Consider the following 17830-nt stretch of genomic DNA (forward strand, 5'->3'; position numbering starts at 1 on the left):
TGTTCCTTCCCTGTCCCCTTCAGGCACTACCTCTATTCATATAAATTTCACAAAATCTTGTAGCTTTGGGTGCAATGCCAGGGGTCCAAACTATCAGACAGAACTTTCCTGGATAATTAATTGCATTCCCAATCCTGACTTCTACTGAAATGGATGAGTGGACCCATGTTCAACCACACCTTCTTTGTTCAATCAAACCCTTTTGTAGAGCCCTCTCCTCTGAGTACTCACTTCCTGAAAGTGAAATCCCTGATAGAGCTGCTTCTGGCACTAGTCTCAGAGGATGCTACTAGGATAGGCTGAGAATTTTCAGTGCCATCAATTTCTGGTTCCTTTGTGCTTAAGAGTTCAATTCTCAGCTTATCCCTTTTCTCTTGCATTTTACTTTAAGCTACAGGGCTGTACCTTCCACACTTAGCTTGGAAATCTCCTGAGTTAAATATCCAAGTTCGCTGCTCTCAAGTTCTTCCTTCCGTCCAACATCAGAACACAGCTTCACCAAATTCTCTGCCACTTTATAACAAGGATTATCCTTCCTTCAGTTTCAAATAACACATCATTTCCTTCTAAGGCCTCACTGGAAGTACCTTTGATATCTATATTTCCACCAACAGTCACTTCAAAGCAATATAGACTTTTTCTATCAATACCTCACAATTCTTCCAGCCTCTGTCCACTACCCAATTCCAAAGTTGTTTTCAGTATTTCAGAGTAGCATACCTCTCTTTCCAGTACCAAAACCTGATTTAGTTTCCAGGCCATTGAAACAAATACCACACAATGAGTTGGCTTAAACAATGGAAATTTACTGGCTCATGATTTTGAGGCTAGGAAAAGTCCAAAATTGAGGTATCAGCAAGGTGATGCTTTGCTCCTGAAGACTGTGGTGTTTTGAGGCTGGCTGCCAGCAATTTTTGGACCTTGATTTTTCTGTCACATGGCAATGCACATAGCATTAGTGTATTCTCCTTTCTCTTCCAGGTTCCAAAGACTTCCAACTTCTGGCTGCTCCCTTGGTGTTTTAGTTTGTTAAGCTGCCAGAATGCAATATACCAGAAATGGAATGCAGTTTCCTTTTAAAAAGGGAATTTATTAAGTTGCAAGTTTACACTTCTAAGGCCATGAAAATGTCCAAATTAAGGCACCAACAAGAGACTACCTTCACTCAAGAAAGGCTGAAGCTATCTGGAATCCTTCTGTCAGCTAGGAAGGCACCTGGCTGGCATCTGCTTGGGTCTATGGATTCTGGACACCACTGTCAGCTGGGAGGGCACATGGTGACGCCTGCTAGCTTTCTCTCCTCATTTCATAAGGCTTGCCTGGGGACAGTTTCCTTCCATATCTCCAAAGGTCTCTGGCTGTGCAGGCTCTGTTGGCACTAAAGCTTCTTCTAAAATGTTTCCCTCTTAAAGGACTCCAGTAAGCAACTCAACCTTGAATGGACACATCTCCATGGAAACAATAAAAACGATTCCACTCAGCAATACTGAATGAAGATTAAAGAAAAAGGCTTTTCTGGGGATACATGACAGTTTCAAACTGGCACGCATGGCTTCTTCTTCCATGTCTGACTTCCTTTGCTTATAAGGACTTCAGTCATATTGGATTAATACTCACTGTCCTTCAGTTTGGGTACACCTTAACTAATAACATCTTCAAAGGTCCTATTTACAAATGGGCTTACACCCAGACCCAGGGGTTGAGACCTGAACATGCCTTTTGTGGGTGGCATGATTCAATTCCCCACAGTTATTATTCTAAAGAACTGAATAAAATAAAAAATACAAAAACAAAAACAAAAAGGCTTGAGCAGACACAGACCTGCCAATAAAATGTGTGCTTCTTAGTGATCAGTCTAAACTATAAGAGACTTTTCATTTTTTTATTTTTCTATCTTATTTCCTAGGTTTACCGGATTTTACTGAATTTATATTCTTTTTAATGTTTCTGCTAAGGCAATTAAAAAACTATGTGATTAAATACTTTTTTCACCAAATATGACTATTTTCTCCTAAAGACAAATATTTTAAAGGACTCCACAAAGTACTGGGTCAGGCAAGAATATTTTTTGAAGAATAAGTTATTTAAAAAATTGGTAAGGTAATGTTTTTCCCCCTCTTCCTTACTGATTTACAGTGAGTACGGCTGTCAAACTTAAAAACATTTTAAAGGATAATAGTTACATCAACAATAGTTCTTGACTATATACATTAAAAAACATTTCTTCTAGTTGATTTTGTTTAGGTATTTGTTTAAAATCTTGTAAAGTTTATGAAAATATTCAAACCTTTAAACTTTTGGGTCAGTACCTAATAAATGAGATTAACTTTTTTAAAAAGCTTTATATTTTTTCAACTGTGAGAACTCCAGCATATATCAGGGCTTCATTCTAAGTACAAGATTTTTGCCAAAAGCAAAAGCACCCCATATATTATTTTAATAATGAAAACATAAGGTATTAGAAACTAAGCTGTATGAGGAAAAAAAAATCATTTAGGTGATAGGGTAACAAATATTCAATTCAAAGATAGTGCAGCCCTCTGGGAAAATATGCATATGAATGAAGTTTATGAAATTGGTTCAATGCCTCTGCAAAGAAAAAATAATTAGTTTATTTTAAAGATGCTTATAATATGTTTTCAATATTATAGTATAAATTATTTATAGAAAAATGTACATCTGACTTTAAAGCTACTATTTTATTAAAAGATCTAGAATACTAATATGAGCAACCAGAAATAGGAATATATCATTTTATATATATAATACTTGTTTTTTTTTTTTTTTGGGATAGGCAGGCTCTGGGAATTGAGCCCAGGTCTCTAGCACAGCAGTGTAATTCTTTTTTAATTACATGATTTTTAAAAAATTAAGTATGATTTCATTCTGTTTTTCTTTTCAAATTTAAGAAATTAAATTTAAGTGGGAGATATCAATTTAATTTTCAAATTTTACATAACATACCCTTTAAAGCTGACTAATACATGAATGGGTATTACTTTGAAATCATGACTGCTAATGAAAAGACTCAGCAAACAAGTTTAACTAAGAAGCAAAAATAATGAGTTTTAAATGTTAATCCAGAATCTTCTATTAGGGAAAAGATTTGGATTTGAGATTCTACTATAAAGGTTTCATGTGTATGGTAAAGAACTTTCAGATGAATCTAAGAGCAAATATTTAGAATATTGCTTTTGACTAATTGTCTGATTACTGCTTAATGTGGCATAGACTCTAGAGGGAGTCACATAGTGCTTGAAAACTGTAAATAGGGCTCTAGTTTTGTGAATTTTTCTTGAGAGAATTGTGATAGAAATACCATGGATGTGGTCCTCTCCAAAAATGTGAGAAAAGAGAGTTATCTTCATTTACAGGCAAATTCAAGCATAAAGGAAAATCACTAATTTGTTTTTTCATGTCTCTTCTTAATACATCACATTTTTTAAACTACATCCAGTTAGCTCAGGGGTTAGGGTTCAGTTTACTGAGACTTGGCTGAGAAGCAGACACATCGGGACACCAACAACTGAGTGACAGCTCTTTGCTTTCTCAGTCCTCAGTCAATGATGTGGAAAGTCACAGTCTGATTGGCTTCTAAGTTAAAACCTGAAATAGTATCATTCTGGTTGGGTAAGAAAACATACATGCAATAATGGTGAATAGTTCTTTTAAAGAACAATACCTAAATTTAATCTACCTTGAATTTCTATAATTAATGAGAATTGCCAATTTATGAACACTAGAGGGCAGTAAAATACTATAAGGTATATTTAAATTACAGAGCTAAAAGTGGCAAAAGTGAGACTGTACATTTGTTTTATTGAAAACCAAAATCATAACAATTTAATGAATTTATCCCTTTTTCAGTTGCTAAAGTTCAAATATTCTTTAGCATGTGATTTGAAGTGTAACTTACTTTGCAAAATCCAAATAAGCAACATGTCCATGATAAAACCCTGGTTTCATCTCTTTCCAGGAAGTTATATTCTTTACAAAGCGCACCTAGAAAAGGGAAAACACACTCATTACTTAAGTACAATTAAAAGAAAATAAAATTTGATGATAAAATACTTTCCATTTAGGCACACACCATTTTGACAATTACAGAGCCTGAAACTCAGGTTTTAGACTAAGGAAAGTATAGCAAAATGTGTAACAACTAACATCATAGCTACTACCACTACAGTCAGAAAAGAGTGAAAGCTGATTCTGAAAATAAAAACACAAAATGCAATCTTTTATAATGCTGCATAGGTGAGTGCATTTACAAGGGTGAGGGTGGAGGAAGAGTTCTTCTCTATCAGTATATACGAAGCAGTCAGCACTGTAGTATAGGGAGATTCTATGTATATTAAATCTGTTTTCCTCTCAGGGGCTTGTTATTAATAAAATTCATTTAAGCTTAGAGACTCAACAAATAAAATTTACTAACCCTTAAATAAAAGTGAATACGGAAAAGATGATGATTATAATAATAAAGAACTGAGATCAGACAGATAGCATAAATAGTTGATTAAAAAAAATTAGAGATGAGATTTAGGTCAAATAAAAAATTGAAAACATCTAAATATTACTTTTTTTGGGGTGCACAGTCGAGGAATCAAACCTGGGTCTCCCTCATGGAAGGCGAGCATTCTACCACTGAATCACCCGTGCACCCTAAATATTACTTATTTTAACTAATTAGAGTTACAATTATACAAAAGATTATTTAATATGAAAAATTCAAAAGGTATAAATACTTTTTTAAATTTTGAGAACTGATTAATATAGAGAACATGATATACTTAAGTATTGCCAGCAATAAAGCAGCGGTATTCAATTTCTCAAAGGAAAATAGTAAAGATTTTTGATATGTGAGTATCCGTATAATAAACAGCAAATAGTTAAAAACCTCTTATGAAGATAGATACAATTTATTGGGGAAAAGAGGGGAGACTGGACTTACTGCCTTGAAAGTTGTGATCTCAGCCTCTCAAACACAGGACTGCCATTTGTCAACTGGCTGTTTATCAGTATTTCATTTACATTTTGAATATGATTAGTTATATAGAGATATGCTGGAGCACTTCATACCAGATTAGAGTGAGTAAATGAAAAAAAGATTGATAGTAAAGGCTGCTGCCTCCTGTATGTAAACTGAGAAGTTAGGATTTGGGGGATGATTATTATTGAATCATTATACAGATACTACTTTTTACTTTCTAGTATATTAGAATAGAGGGAATTAGAATCAGAGGGAAATACCTGAAATCTCGGAACTCGAATCCAGCTGCCTTGATCTCTGATAATGATTGTATAGCCTTTAAATTGTACCCTTGTGATCAACTGACCCTCACTTGTACCCCCCTATTATCCATTATCTTGGTCATTTGAGTGCACTGGACAGAGAACCCACTGCTTTTTATCAGTATCATGGATAAGGCCTATTGGTGGGGTAGGGTAGAGAAATAGTGAAGAAACAGTCATATTTCAGAGTAGGTTAAGTAGGGAAAAATAAAAGGTTCTGGGAGTAGAATTTATTTTTTTAGTTAAAGTATTAGTCATATACTAAGATAAATAATGGTGCTTTTAAAGGGGAAATGAAAAGAAACTTATCCTAATATCTTCTCATACACACATACTCTTAAAATAAATATGAAAATCAAATATAGGCAAAATTATGCTGCATTAAAAAATATGCAATTTCATCTTAGCAGATACTTTCAGTTTTTCCCATCAAAACAAGGAGCCAAATAAATATGTGGTTTGAAGTTTTCATGTTCTCCCCACTTGTTTTTCAAGTAAAGCACTAAATAGAATGAAAATATCAAATGGCTAATAGAAATGAAACAGAAAATTAAAACTAGATAGATAATCTAAAAACTGAAGCCTTAAAAACTTTGTGTAGAATATGAAAAGGCTTTATAACTGCTACTTAATGGTAAATCATTTCATTATAAGTACTATGAAAATCAGTTTCAGTATTTTAGCCAAAAATGAGGGAGAAATAAAATGCATTAGGGAATAAGGAATTAGAGGTGGTGGTTAAAGGGAACTTAACATACTTCAATTCAGTTCTATTTTCCAGAGGCTGAGATTTAACATGAACATGGGGATGTAAGAGGAAAATAAAGAAGGGAGATGCTAGATTGTAGCCTGAGGAAACAGTGGTATATAAAGCCAAATGTCACAGAGGCTCACAGCACAAACTTGGAGTGCAATGTATTGAAAGAGTCAGGCATACACTTCAAGTGCCCTTTTCTCCTCCACCCTTCCTAAGGAAGGTCAACTTTAAACTAAATCCTAAGGATGAATGACACCTAACTGATTTGTGTCTTTCAATAGGAAGTGAAAAGCCCAGGAAGCTGGATAATATCTACACTGCTGCAGGAATTCTCAAGTTTGAATATTCAAATGAAACACCTGAGACTTTCGTTAAAACGCAGATTCTGATTCAATAGGTCTGGAGGGGGGCCCAAAAGTCTGTACTTCTAAAGAGTTCCCAGGTGATGATCGTGCTGCTGGTCCAGGGATCCTACTGAGAAGCAATGTCCAAGAACTGGCTCCTTGGTTTTGTTAATGGGAGACTTGTTTTTGTAGTGCCTGAAAGGAGACCCAGGACAACAGAAACTCTTTAGGAAGGATATTTTCATACCCATGGTTTCCATGAGACGAAAAGAAGTACATTCAAATAGAGCAACTTCTCAAAAGATTATCTTATAAGCTACCACAATATATAAAATAGAAGAGCGGGCAGGAGCCGGGTCAACCCTACCTGCTCAGTCTCTTTCCCTTACCCCCCACACAGTGGTGTCTGAGCATTCCAAGAAACTCAGTTCAAAACTAATGACAGGCGGGAGGCACAGTGGCAGAGTTTTCGTCTGCCATGTCAGAGACCTGGGTTTGGTTTCCGGTGACTGCCCATGTAAAAAGAAAAAAATACACACACGCATACTTATATATGTATATAATGACTTAAGAAAAAGGGAAAGAGTTAGAACAGGAAAAAGTATGAATCTTCCATTGCTGTCACCAATCTCAAATTCTCTTTTTTACAGAATCAGAATTTTAGAGGTAGAAGGGGGCCCTGGATTTACTGTTTTCTTTATTTCTAGTTTCAGCTTCCAGATAAGGAAACTGAAGCCCAAGAACCATGTGCCTTGGATTCTGGTCCAATAATCCTTTATACACTAGCTAATTTTCCTAATTTATTATTGTCTAACTTAAATAAGGGGGAAAACCCACAAGAATTTGAAAGGAAAAGAGAAGACATCTGATCAACAAACTTGACATTGAGATTTGCTCATCCACTGCTAAGGTAATCTCTCAGATCTGGCTGTTACCCAGAACTACTCCACCTCCAAGATCTGAAGGTTCTGCTAACAGTCCTCTCTCAATCTTCATCATAATCTCATTTTCCTTTCTACACTTGTTCACTACTCTTACTGGACAAACATTTCAAAAATGATCCCTTGATTCATTCACTTGTCTTTTTATATTTTGGGTAACTCCACAAGTTGCTGAGTGCTGCTGGTCAAAATCAAAGACTAAGTCTATATGTCTTTGTAGGAGTTTGAACTTTATTTCCTAAATTCATGCTCTCTAGGGTAAACTTAAGTGGGTGATTACTGCTTTTAAATTCTCTAGACTCTGTTATTGTTAAAGTCTCTAAAAAACACAGAATCTCTTTTTAATCTCCAACTAAGAGAATGCCAAAGAGAATATACTAATACTTAGCATATATGTATACCATGTATACATATGTATACATGGTATACATATATGTTAGAGTACAACAATGGTAGTAGTTGTACTCTATACAACTGAAAGATAACCATAAATACTGAAATAGAGAAAACTGAACCACTGTTTCTAGGGGAAAGACAGAGTTAGGTTCCTATGAGTCTCTGGTCACAATATTTTCATCAACTGATCAGTACATAACCTTATTTTATGTGTGTTTCTGTTAAAGGCACCTTATTTTCATATATTTAACATATATTGCTGATTCATTAACATTGACTCATAGCCAACAGCACTATAACTCATGCCTGAACGAAATTTATCCAACACATGTTTTCTCCACAAGGCACATCATAGCCTTTTTATGCTAAGAAACACTAGACAGTATTTTTTACTATCCTTAGGGGTGATTTTAAACAGCAAAATCACCACCAGAAAATATAAAACTGAAAAAAAAAAACAAAACATGGCACCAAATATACCATGGAAAGGACACAATACAGCAGAAAGCTGAAACAAGGAAGGCAGGGTGTCAGCTTGCTCAGCCTCATCTGGGAATACGTGTATTAGGCAACTCAAATTTTTCACCATGTGCCTACCCAATAAATGACCTCAAAAGCACCACAAATACTGATTAAAATTAATTTTAGTGAGTAGGCAAATTCATAAATATGGAATCTAATTAATCCCCTTTGAATAAAAGTATTTTTTGAAAGTTTTCTTTTCACAAAATTAATTTAGTCCCTTCTCCTTTTACCCATGTTCTCTAGAAAGTTCTCTGTGTAACTCTCTTTTTTTTATAATTTTTTTTTTTTTTTTAAACATGGGCAGGCACTGGGAATCGAACCCGGGTCCTCGGGCATGGCAGGCAAACACTCTTACCTGCTGAGCCACCGTGGCCCACCCTCTGTTTAACTCTCTTAATCTCCATTTTCCCTTCTTCCTCAGTCCAGCCCCGTTCCTGCTCTATCATTTTTTTGTTTTCTCACCACTCCTGCACCACTTGCTTGGTCTTTCAGTTTATTTTCTTACAATTCCTCTACAGTGGGACATTCCGTCCTAGACCTCAAGAAAAGTCTTCTGGAATACAGTGGAGTGAGGTGAGGAAATGGAGATTACGTGAGCAAGCTTTTACTCAGTTCATTTTATGGATGCTTACTGACTATATTTGAGACCAATGAAAGGTAAAATGATAGGCAAAACAGAGCAAAATTTAATCATATCAAATGAGGTCAAGGGGATTGAAGACACTGAAAACTCTAGCTTAGGGAGTATATCACATAGTGACTTGATTCAAAGAGACTTTTCATAGTCTAATTGAAATAGGCTATAAAGAAGGATGTTTCTAAAGTAGTAGTTAGATACAGTACATGAAAAAAAGATGCTTTTATGGCTAGCCTGGAGCAGAACCTAAACTGTGATTTCTGTCAGGTTTTATCACTCAAACAGAGTCAGGCTAGCAAGTAATCAGAGGAGACCTTTAGGGAAAACACAAGCAATATAGGTAGTGGTGGTGTGATTTATTTGCTTGTTGAATTAGATCTGAGCCAGTGCTATAGGAAGAAAAAGCTAAAAAAGCATCATTTCACTAACAGTTATCTAGATCCACATTCTTTTTTTTCTTTTCATTTTTTAAAAAATTAGGGCAGCTGCAGTTTTACAGAAAAATCATATAGAAAGTACAGTTTCCACATATATCCTTGCCCCATTTTCCCTTTTATTAACATTTTACATTAGTGTTAGTTCCACATTCTTATTAATCATATTAAGATTATTATAAATTAAGAACTAAACAGCATTGTGATTATCTGTGATCATAAAAGAACTTGTTTTCACTATCTAAAAGAGAAAGAATACCATCCTGAACGTCCTGGCCAAACTCCAATTTTGTAATTACTATCTATTGAATGAATACTACTATTACCTTCAATAATTACCATATACCAAACTACTACTCATGCATTTACTTAAAAATAAACATCCCTTGTACAACTCTGGGCTCTTCTTATATACAAAAGGGGAAAACTAAGTAATAGTTTGATGGAAGTATAAGAAACTTTCAGCAGGAATAGACATAATAGCTTCATTAAAGTTCAGAACTGTGTTGCTCAATCCCCCCTCCTTTTTTTTGTCCCAAATCTACACAAAGGATCAGGATAAATCATGCTCTCATTTATCAGAGTAGCTCCCTCTACCAGTAATAATCAACATGAATGGTATATTCATCTACAAACTACAATTAAAACTAAGTTGGTTCATTTGTTCATTCGATCATTCAACAAAGAATTTATGGAATATCTACTGTATCTCAAGCACTGCTCTAGGTACAAAGGATATAGTGGTAAACAAGAAAGGCAAGGCTCCTTCCCTAAGGAACGTACATTATAATGGAGGAAAAGACAGACAGTAAACACATAAATCAATAAATAAGTTAATTTCATAAGCTGATAAGTACTAGGAAGGATACAAAAAACATGATATGGTACAAGTACTTGGTAGAGCATTTAACAAATACAATGGCTAGGTAATGTTTTTCTAAGAGGATGCCATTTAAGCTGAAACTTTAAATGGATAAGATGAAGCCATTTGTGGAAGAAACCAGAAGAAGTACATTCTAAGAAGAAATGGCTAAATACAGAGGCCTTGAAGTAGGAAAGGCTTGGTACACTCAACAAACCTAAAGAAGGTCAATGAGGCTAAGGAATAAGAGATTAGAGCCATGGGCAGGGGCTTAGGTAAGAAATTTGGATTTTGTTGGGGAGGTAGGAATATGAATTTGAAGATAATTACTCCAACATTCTAGGGAGATTATAATGTGCAACTTCCCATTTCTTCAGTCTAGATTTGCTAGGACCAGCATCCTGACTTTTGGCAACAAGGGGAAACTTTTTAGAAATTCAGAATAGCAGGCCCCATCTTAGTCCTTCAGAATCAGAATCTGCATTTTAACAAGTAATTAGTTTACACACAAGATGCTGCCATTTACAGTTATTTGACAATTACTTTAAAGACAAGATATTTTTTATTGTAGAGATATTTTTATGATACCCAAGCAAACTCCTTCTTCCAGCTAGAAGGAAGTGGTCTGATTACCTGTCTCCGGCCAATTCTGATCTATTTGCTTAGTGAAAACCATCTATAAAATGTAGCTCTCAATAATAAGTCCACCTTATTCTTATTACTTAGTCTTCTCATCTCTTATATTTTCAAATGTTTATCTCCCCCCTTGTAATTTTTTATTTAACCCCAACTATTTAACTGAAAAATTTCTAAACTACATAAAAGTTAAATGAACTATACAATCAACATCCAAACACTCTTCATTTAAGGTTCACTTATTTTTAACACTTTGCCATTTTTGCTTATCTTCTTCCCCTTTTCTATATGCATATATGCACTTATTTTTTTTCTTAACCACTTGAAAGCAACTTGCAGACATCATACTTTATCCCTAGTTACCTTAGTATGTATTGTCTGTGGGTACAGTATAAGTTTTGATCCAGAATTCAATCACAGATCGTAAATTACATTTGCTTTTCATGTCTCTTTAATCTTAGGGGACACTGTCCAACCCCCCATTTTTTGGTTGTCATGATACTTTTAAAAGTGTCCAGAACAGTTGTTTTTTGTAGACTTTTCTATAATATGGATTTTTCTGTTTGCTCAGGATTATATCTAGCTTAAACATTTTGGTAAGAATACTATAGAAATTATATGTTTTCCATTAACTGTCCTCCTGGTTCTTATGTCTATGATTTATGTTTCTAAGTAAATTTTAAATATACTCCTTGAAAGATATGGTCTTGCTTTTTATTTCTTTCGTATTTCCCCAAGTAATATAGCACAATCTCTGTAGATATTACATATTCAATAAACAAAAAAAACCCTTGAAAGTGGACTTGACAACTGTTTCTAAGGATAGAAAGCTATGCAGAGCTATGATACAATGAATAGCGTTATGCTAGATTAAAAACATTTGGAATTTGTCTCTAAAATATCTGAGAAAAATAATTAAACAGGTAAATAATTTAGAACAGTGCCTAATACAAAATATGTCAGGGAAAGAGTTGGTGCTAAAGGCAGAGATCAAGCAGACTAAACTGCTGAGGTTAGAAGGATAATGGAATAAAGAGTGGCTGCCAACTGTATCCCAAAATATTTTTATTAGTAAACCGGGAAGATTGAGACAACAGCATATATAATAAATTCTCATTTCTTAAGTTTCACTTGAAGTAATACTGATTAGAAACTTTTGTAGGGAAGAAGGAACAGTAAAACAGGTCATTTAATTCCTATATAAAAAATAAAGCAGCTGAGAACAGCACACAGGGATGCTAAAAATATGATATTAAAATAAAGATACGTTATAATAAGGAATATTTAAAAATATATTTTCAAGGCATCCAGTATAATTTTAAAATTTTAGATTTAGAGTTTACTATAGTGAAAATAAAAATGCTCTCTGTCATGAAAAGGAAAGAGAAGCAAGCAATAAATGACTTGTTTGAAGAGCTGTTTCTATATAGAACAAGAGACTAATATATAGATATACTACATCAGAATATAGTTGGTATGTAAGCCATTCCTAATTAAGACCAGGTTTTGAATTACCAGCCAACATTTTGAAGTATGTCAGCTAACGATTAAAATTATTTCTCTTTTCTGACCCATAAAAACATATTCTGAGTATTGTCTGCTATATAATCCATTGCTTTTAAATTAGCATCCTAATTAAGACCAGGTTTTGAATTACCAGCCAACATTTTGAAGTATGTCAGCTAACGATTAAAATTATTTCTCTTTTCTGACCCATAAAAACATATTCTGAGTATTGTCTGCTATATAATCCATTGCTTTTAAATTAGCATCTATGCTTCTCTTCTGTGGATCACCCCCTTCCCCTGATAAATATATATATAAAACTAATAAGCTAATAAAAAGCAGAAATTTATCTCATCCAAATGCACCTAGGAAAATGTACTACTATAAATGCTATATCTGGTGAGCTTCTGTAGATTTTTATTTCATGATCAAAATGGTAGATGTCATTGCCAGACATCTTAATGTCATCAGACAACTTTGCTATGCTGGATGTAAAAGTGAACAAACAAGCTAAGATTATTTTTCTAAAAACAACTACTAAGTAATGTATTATTATTATATAAGCATTAGCAAATGTTCCTTTTAAACCACAATAGATTCTGAAAAACAACAATACAAATAGATTTAAAACCTACTAAACACTGTATAAAAACTGTATCCTTATTCTACTTGCCCTTGAGACATACAATATTAAATAATGAATAATTTTTATGACCCACTTAGCTAAATAAACTTATGTTTCTTCTCATTTATAAAAGACTTATTTGGTTTGGCAGACAAATGTAGATTTTCGTTTCTATGAAAAAGAATAATTGAGGATCCTGTGGAGTGCCAAGAATTGTATGGACAGATGATATGCCATATACCACTAGCCTTTACAAACAGCTGTCTGGCAAAGAAGCCAGTCGTAACCTTGTATATTAATGCTACTCTCTTGCTCCAATGTAAGGATTATAGTTTTGCCAAATAGTGTAGTAATTGTCGATTCTGTTACAATAAAAGAAATTTGGCTGTTTTCACAGAGGTAAATATTACTCTAACTATAGGACTAGCATAAATATATTTTTAATAAAGCTACTGTTACATGGTATTGGGTTCTAATAGTATTTTTCTTCTGTTGGGACCTAATTCCATCTATAGACAGAACTTTATTAATAATTCTAGACAGAACTCCAGGCATGAGAGAAATCTGTACCACTACTGTGAAAGAGATGGGAAAATGTGATGTTATTAGATAATCTGCCCCATTTTTCTTTAAATCATTTTATGAAAATACCTATCTATTCATCTTTTCACCAAAAATTTCTGAGAACTTAAAAGGCAAAAACTATATTAAAAATACAAGCCACAATCCTGTTCTCTAGGTAAAGATGAGATGAGGCTAGCTACAAAATTGGCCCACATAAAGTAGAGGAGGATAGTGACAAAACTGACCCATATAGAGCACAGGTGTTCTTCAATAAAATAAATATTTGTCTAACATAATTTGAGACAATATAATGACTTTTATTGCAGAATATCTTGCCAAAAATATCACATATTTTAAAACTGATACAATATTGAAGAGCATCAATTTCATTCTTCAAAAATTAACCCATTCATTAAATTACTTTTTGACAAATATCTAAATACTGAGTATATACAATAAAATGAGCCAACCACTATGAAAAAAGTAATATTATACAAACTTGGTAAGTTCCTTCCCCCAAGAGGCTTGTGATTAGTTGAGATCAGTATATATATTTCTTTAAAATGTTTTACCCTTTTGAGATACAAAATTTGAGTGAGAAAGTGACAGAAAGTATTTAGACGTTCCTAAGTGGTATTTACCTGATCTTGCAGTGACATCACTGGATTATTTTTGGTAGTATTGATGTGAAGGACATGGTATTTATTCTTTGCACACAAGTCATAAGCAATATTGGTAAAAGAGGTGCTTGCAGTTTTGGGGACTCTGTTATAAATGATCACCATGTCCTCTTCCTCAACTACAAACATATCTTGCCGAGGGCCATCCATTGTGTGTCGCTGCTCAATCTCTCGGACTTCATGTCTTGCGATAGCCCTTTCTGTAAAGAAAAACAGATAGAAATCATTATTAGTGAGACTATAAGGAAGTTATGAACACTAAATTTTAGGCCATAAAGAAAGACAAAAATATAATAAACAAAGAAAACAACAAAAAAGCAAAAGGCAGAGGCACATAAAAAATATGGGTAAATCAATTGAAATTTTAAGATGATCAATCCAGCTGATTCTAAAACAGCTACAGATAGGACAAAAGATAATTTTCCTATCCAAGAACTGGGTAAAAGCAGTTGAAAAAATGTTTTGAGGTCCAAAATTTCAGAATTATCTTTGAAGGATAACAAAAGAATAAATAGTCATCAAGTTTAGAACATCACAGACCAGAGAGTACTTCAGTGCCCTTCAAAAGGGTACTTTACATTCTAACAGAATTTCTACAGCCTGAATTAATTCTAAAATACACAAAGACAGATGGCATGGAAAATTAAACCTTGCAGTGAACAATGCATTTTGAAAATAAATGATTTTAATTTAAAGCAAAGATTTTGAAATTTACTATTTAGGATTTAGTTACTCCTTGGTTTACCAGAATGTAGTGAGGCAATGATTGTAAATGCTGATGTGACTTTGGGTAACAAGAGTACAAAAAATAGCACCACAAAACCTTTTTCTTTTTGATGTTGAGTTACAGGTAAGTCCTGGCTATGTTCATTCCTTAAATTCCTGTTTTCTCTAAATCAAATCACTGTCTACCATGCAGTTTTGCTTTCTACTTCTATTTAATGTAAACTTCAGCTTTAAATATTGTTTAGGAAAAGGAAGAAAGAGAAGAAGAAGGGAAAAGAAGGAGAAATGAGAAGGAAAACCTAACAAGATTGCAAATTACTTTGTATGGGGACAATATATCACATAAACCATGCACCCTCCTACCACCAGACCTTTCACAAGCTGTCCCACCTGCCTGGAACACTCTTGCACTCTCCTTCCCATTACCTTATTCTCCCAACCCGGCCATAGTTAACTTCTCAACTTTCACGTTTCAACTCAATCATCATTTCCCAGGGAAATGCTACCTGATCTCTAGGTCAAATCACCTTTATATATAGTCTAATACTACATGTCTCCTCGTACTCATCATTGTTGCAGTTTTAAATTTATATGTGTGATTACATAATTAGCATCTGCCTCCCACAGTGCTGACGATTTAATAAAATGACATGAAAAAGTAATGTGGCATAATTACAGCAGCCAGTTCAGGCTTCAAATATTGTCAGACCACACATCTTAAATTCTGGTTCAGAAGATATGGTCACCATGTTACAGATAAAGTCTACTTTGAGCTGAAAATTTGCATTCAGAAGACTTGAATTAAAGTTCCTGCCTTCCTTAAAAGTGGGCTTTGGGTTAACCAAACAGGAGGAAAGGCACATATATGACAGATGTACATATATGCTATATAACTTATGTGCACATGTATGTATTCTTTTTTAGAGGGGTGGGGAACAGGGAGAAAAAGAGATAATGAATGCAATGTTAAGCACATCAGGGACATCCAGGAGATATTACGTAGATGACTGGGAATATGGTTCTAGAGTAGAGAATAAAGGTTCAAGTAGATAAAAGACATCTGGGAAAACCACAGGAATAGATGAGGCAACTTAGAATAGTATCACGAAGAGTGATCCTATGGTATACAGGAGAAAATACAATCAATGCAAGCTAGGATCTATAGTCAACAATAACACTGGAATATGCTTCCACTGAATGTAACAAAGGCAGTACAGCAAAACTAAATGTCAATAAGCGGGGGATATGGGGGAGGGGAGTGGGATTCTTGGGGGAAATAAAGGAAGTGTCTTCATATAGACTGTGGTGGCAAAGGCATAGTGATTAAGGGAATAGGGCTTCTTCCCTCTTGTAGGTTTGCCATTCTCCAGGTCCTCAAAGTATTTACACTCAACTGCCAGACATGGGGAGACAGGGTGAAGAAAGCACAAAAACTTCTTAATCATTTTGGCAAAAGAACCAGTTATATGGCCCCACCTAGCTGCACGGGGGGTAGTTAAAATTTTAGTCGTTGGGTAGGCAGTTGCTTCTTAGCCATAAATACATAATATGAGAAGGAAAGCATGAATATTTGATGTGTAGTTTAGCCATCTACTCATGTAGGCACACAATGCAAGTCCACAAGTGATAAAAATAACATAGATAGGGATACATAAGAACTTTCTCTCTATCTACATGGAACATAGCATCCATCTTGGCACCCGAGGGCTCATTTACCCTGGCACTTCCACTTGGGGTAGTAGCAGAGATGATGATGCTTGATTGGAAATGGTAGTTGCTCAATAGACAAAGAGGTGATAAGCAGATGCTTGGAAGTGGGGGGTCATGGTGGGAATTTTCCTTTTCCTTTTTTTAAAACATATAGGAAACATCCCAGTGGGTTTCCAGAAATATTAGAACAGTATTTCAATAGAGAATGAGGTCCTGTGTGAACACGTGGGGTCAAGACCAAATGCGAAACAGGCTACTAATGTAACTCAGATTCCATATATAGTCACGGGGTTAATGAGGAGGACACTCGAGTTATCAGTTTTAGACACAGTGAGTTTGAGGTGCCCATGGAATATTTAAGCAGGTTGCTGAAGACATACATCTCAGGAGAAAGTCCTGAACTAAAGATAGAAATCTAGGAGTCCTAATACAACAGCAGCAACTGGTGTCAAAGAAGTGAATGAGATCATGCAGGAAGAGTATGGTGTTTAAAATAAAGAGTATCAAAACAAAATTTTGTTTTGACTTAAAGCTCTCTATTATCAACACGCCATACCATATGTACAATACAACCAACACCAAAACAGTAATATCACAACCAAAAAACAGTCTGTAAAATCATGTGCTAACCTATTGAGCACTGTGTTTTTAACCACATTGTCCACTTTTCAATATCTACTATTTAGCACCATTTCAACAGATAAAGCTGTTGAAAGGCACACGTTTGCATCATCTCTTACTGACATGCATTCGGAATGTTTCTGGAGGGCATTGATAAGCTTTGTAACTCAGAACACACACAGTTGGGTTTCATTATTATAGAATACACTTAATTAAAATAAATCTTTCTGGCATTCTTTTCAAAGTGAAAAGAAAGATGTTCTAATATCGAAGAAATGAAGTAGGTGGAAAGTAAACTATTCAGGAAAGAGATTTAAAAACTGTCTTTTAAAAGACGCAACTGGGGGAAATACAATAGGAGAGGTTCGGGCTTCGTAATCCAGCTAAAATATTAATTTTGACATTAAACTGGCAGGAAGATTCAGAGATTTTCTCAAGTCTTAGAAGCCCAAACTGCCATTAAAATAGTTATGCTTTCATTGTTGAAATAAATACCATACCAAGAAGATTAAAGCGATTTCAAAATCAAGAAGGAAATGCCAGCACTGTCTAAAAAGCTGAATTATTTTCACACTTC

General features: G+C 34.5%; 1 protein-coding gene across 7 annotated transcripts in view; it reads right to left on the reverse strand.

Annotated features, from left to right (window-relative positions):
• The window catches only part of HS2ST1 (heparan sulfate 2-O-sulfotransferase 1), a 310493-nt gene that overhangs the window by 27480 nt on the left and 265183 nt on the right, over positions 1-17830 (reverse strand). For all 7 annotated transcript variants that reach the window (XM_077120374.1, XM_077120373.1, XM_077120372.1 and 4 more), the window contains 2 exons: positions 14158-14396; positions 3917-4002 (listed from right to left, as the gene is read on the reverse strand). In XM_077120374.1, coding sequence (XP_076976489.1) covers positions 3917-4002; positions 14158-14396 — 325 coding nt within the window. The remainder of the gene's footprint in view (positions 1-3916; positions 4003-14157; positions 14397-17830) is intronic.

This window comes from Tamandua tetradactyla, chromosome 11 (assembly GCF_023851605.1).
Source record: "Tamandua tetradactyla isolate mTamTet1 chromosome 11, mTamTet1.pri, whole genome shotgun sequence".
Taxonomy (NCBI): Eukaryota; Metazoa; Chordata; class Mammalia; order Pilosa; family Myrmecophagidae; genus Tamandua; species Tamandua tetradactyla.